This window comes from Ipomoea triloba, chromosome 8, assembly GCF_003576645.1.
Source record: "Ipomoea triloba cultivar NCNSP0323 chromosome 8, ASM357664v1".
NCBI classification, from domain to species: domain Eukaryota; kingdom Viridiplantae; phylum Streptophyta; class Magnoliopsida; order Solanales; family Convolvulaceae; genus Ipomoea; species Ipomoea triloba.
The window spans coordinates 7,020,256-7,023,397 of record NC_044923.1 but is presented as its reverse complement, the minus strand read 5'-3'; the positions used below and the strand labels follow the sequence as shown (position 1 = coordinate 7,023,397).

At 39.1% G+C, this 3,142-nt stretch overlaps 1 protein-coding gene across 3 annotated transcripts; it reads right to left on the bottom strand.

The window, feature by feature from the left end:
- Positions 1–980: 980 nt before the first annotated feature.
- On the bottom strand, positions 981–2,912 carry LOC116027160 (protein IQ-DOMAIN 14-like). 3 transcript variants are annotated; one of them, XM_031268604.1, is made up of 5 exons: positions 2,715–2,912; positions 2,466–2,627; positions 2,146–2,373; positions 1,931–2,050; positions 981–1,770 (listed from the first exon to the last, which is right to left on the bottom strand). In XM_031268604.1, exons 1-5 carry the CDS (start codon positions 2,868–2,870, stop codon positions 1,174–1,176), a joined length of 1,263 nt encoding a protein of 420 aa, XP_031124464.1. In that variant the 5' UTR covers positions 2,871–2,912; the 3' UTR covers positions 981–1,173. The 3 variants fall into 3 exon arrangements, with proteins under 3 accessions (XP_031124464.1, XP_031124466.1, XP_031124465.1); XM_031268606.1 differs by having other exon boundaries at positions 981–1,737; XM_031268605.1 differs by having other exon boundaries at positions 2,466–2,624.
- Positions 2,913–3,142: the final 230 nt, after the last annotated feature.

Genomic DNA, 3,142 nt, shown 5'->3' with positions numbered 1-3,142 from the left:
TTACAATTTATTATTAGTTTTGTGTTATTATTAATTATTTTATTATTATTATTAATGTTATAATAATAAAGAAATACGACGCAGTTTATAATAGTTCAATAATATTAAAAATATAAATTGAAATAAAAATAGAATAAGCTGGTGCCCAGGTGCAAATAGGGAAAAACGCGGCAACATATTGGTACATTGCATACTGCTGATTGGGATGAAATTCAAATTTGAGATCTTCCGTTTAAAATAGTAATAATAATAATACCATCAAACCACAAAATACTTCACTAATAAGTCATTTTCTAAACAGCCTTTAATTATTTTTTTTTATTCTAGTTAAGAGTTTTGTTCTCGTAATTTAGAATTATGTAGCGTTCAATTCATATTAGGAATAAATATAAAATTAATTATAAACTCACATACTTTATGATTACCTCCAATGGGTAGAGACAAGGACATTGTCCTCATAATCCTCCTTGACCAAGATTGCTCTCGTCCTAGATAGTCAATTCTAAATTCTAAAGACATATTTACTTATTTTCGAAGGAGCCATCTGAGTAACCTTTATCATGTTTAGACAAATCTTGCCGTGTTTATGATAAAACAATTTATAATTTTGTTACAAACTATTAAATCATTATTAAATGTTTGAGGAGCCGAGTTCGAATCCTTTTGCTGTGCGCGTGCATTTTCCATTTTCCCCCTACTACTACTACAGACCTACAGTACTACTTCAAGAAATGGAAACTGAAAAAATAGAAAATAAATAATAAATAATAAAAATAGAATTAATTATTGGCAGTCATTTGAATTATGCTAAAAATGTTGTCTAGAGATGAAAAAAAAAAAAACACTAGCAAGTACAAATAATTCATCAAAACATTTTGTGGCAGTCATTTGACTTATGATAAAAATGTTGTCTTCCTCAGTAGTTCCTCTAGGAGCCTAGGGTGAAGCGACCAAAATAAGGCCTACTGGTAAAATGTTGATTTTCAGATAATTATAGTGATATATGATTGATTTGAAGCTTTATTTAAGGGAGTAGAGTTTAAACTGGTGCAAACTGCAAATCCCAAGTCAAGTGTTTAAAACTTCTCACTTGCCTAAACAAAGGCTAAACCATATCACTACCATCATTACGTTACTATCCTCGTCAGTCCTCACCTTCCCTTTCTGACAAAATCATCTTCTCGACCACCATCTTGAATTGCCGGTTGAACATGGCGAAATCTCCCCACCAACGCTCTCTGCATTGCACCAGTAATCCAACCGTTTCTCCATCCCTTCTTCTTCACCGTTCTTGGAGACGGAGTAAGATAAACATCTCTTCGCCGGCGTGGCGGGCCTCTGCCGGGGCGCGCTCTGTGATCGGAGACGCGCTTTTGCCGACTCCGTGGCCGCCATATATCCCGGCGATATTCCAGATACGCTGTACCGCGGGGCGAAACTGGCTGATCGGTTTGTGGGACAAAGGCGGGGAGTGTTCGCCGTTGATTGGCTCTTCTCGAGGTTTCCTGGGCTCGTTGTTGGCCGCAGTTGCACTGGCTTGGGTTTCGCCGGAGAAGGGGTCGCCGGCGCTTGAACGGAAGAAGCTGACTTGTTCTGTAGTGATCTAATTCTGACGTTGATTTCGCCGGACTTTACAGGATTTCTTCTCGGAAGCGCCGAAGCTCTGCTTTTCCCCTGTTTTAATGGCGTTTTTTCTCTTTCTTCTCCGTCAACAACATCCGTGTCTGAACTCCATGCCTTGAAACATTCTGGAAACATTAGTACACAACTCTGGAAACATTGTTGTAGACATAAAATTTGGTGTAATGGGTTAGAGATGAATAAAATTTAATGTAAGAATATTCTTTTGATGTAAAATTTGGTGCAGAATTGGTGTTTTGGGCTGGGGAGGGCATAAAAACTCTCCAGAAATCCAAGAAATTAAACTAACCTGAGAGGGGCATCTTTCTCGCATAAAAGCAGCCTTTTGGGCTTGTAACATTACTTCAAGTTCTTGAAGCGTTGGCGGGCATTCCCTCCAAGCATCACTAACTGAACAATGATCTCTGAACTGTAACATTTCAAGATTTTTTGTTAGTTAGACAAGAATGGGCTCTGTTCTTCAATTCCTGCGAGAAATGGGGAAGAGGAATATGATTGACTTACAATTGACTTTCTTTCTCGGATATACTTAGATTCCCAGGAGTCAGAAAACATGGATTTCCGGGTAGAATCCTGCGAAATCCGAGCACACTGTTCCCTCATCCTTTCCTGCACTCGGAACAGAGCCTGCATGCATTTTAACGTTATCCGAGCTTGTCGTCGAACGTTCTGTCCCCTTATCAAAGCTTGAAGCTTCACAATCCCCTTCAGAGCCACCAGAGCTCTCTTCGCCTGCAAAAAAACATCATCGTATCTATTCTTTAATTTTCCCATTTTCCTCAACACAAAAAATAACGAAACTTCTTCAGATATATCTTAATTACCAGATAGCATCTGAAAGCCGTTTGAATAACCGTCGCCGCGCAGAGCAACCTTCTAGAAGGCGGCGGCGTACGGCTGATGATCTCCACTCCGGCGGTTTCAACACTATTTTCATCGGCGGCGGCCTTGCTGAACAGCCATCTTCTTCCCTTCTCTCTTTTCTGCTAAAACCCATGATATCAAGTGTTAGTTAAAACAATTGTAACGAACTACTATGACATGCACATTCAATTCTCAGCATTTTCTCTTACCTTTTCTTCTTCCTCGTCCCGCTTGCACTGTCGGTTCTTTCTACCGGAGTTGCTGTCTTTGCTTGGATACCTGAACATCCTCTTCAGAGCTGTCAGCCATGAATTTGCTCCTAGCTTTCTCACCATGGAAACAGATTGCGAGTACAACAAAGGCATAGGACTATGGGAGAGTGATAGAACCCAGGAGTATATATTGGTTTTCTGTTTGTTCCTTTTTACTTGGCTCATAAGTCCTAAATAAATAGAGTGAGAAAGTCAAGAAAGTATAATGGACTGAGAATGAATTAAGGAAATCTTAAAGCATGTGCTCCATCTCAACTAAAAGTCTTTATATCAAATTAAAGCATGTGCTCCATCTCAACTAAAAGCCTAAGCTGATAGTTGGACTGCACATATTATATTTATGCTCACAGGTTAGGTTTCGAAAA

Coding starts and splice junctions, on each gene's coding strand:
- LOC116027160 (XM_031268604.1), bottom strand. CDS start 2,870: ATGCCTTTGTTGTACTCGCAATCTGTTTCCATGGTGAGAAAGCTAGGA. Junction 2,628..2,714: donor GGGACGAGGAAGAAGAAAAG/GTAAGAGAAAAT, acceptor CATGGGTTTTAG/CAGAAAAGAGAGAAGGGAAG. Junction 2,374..2,465: donor CGGCTTTCAGATGCTATCTG/GTAATTAAGATA, acceptor GTTTTTTTGCAG/GCGAAGAGAGCTCTGGTGGC.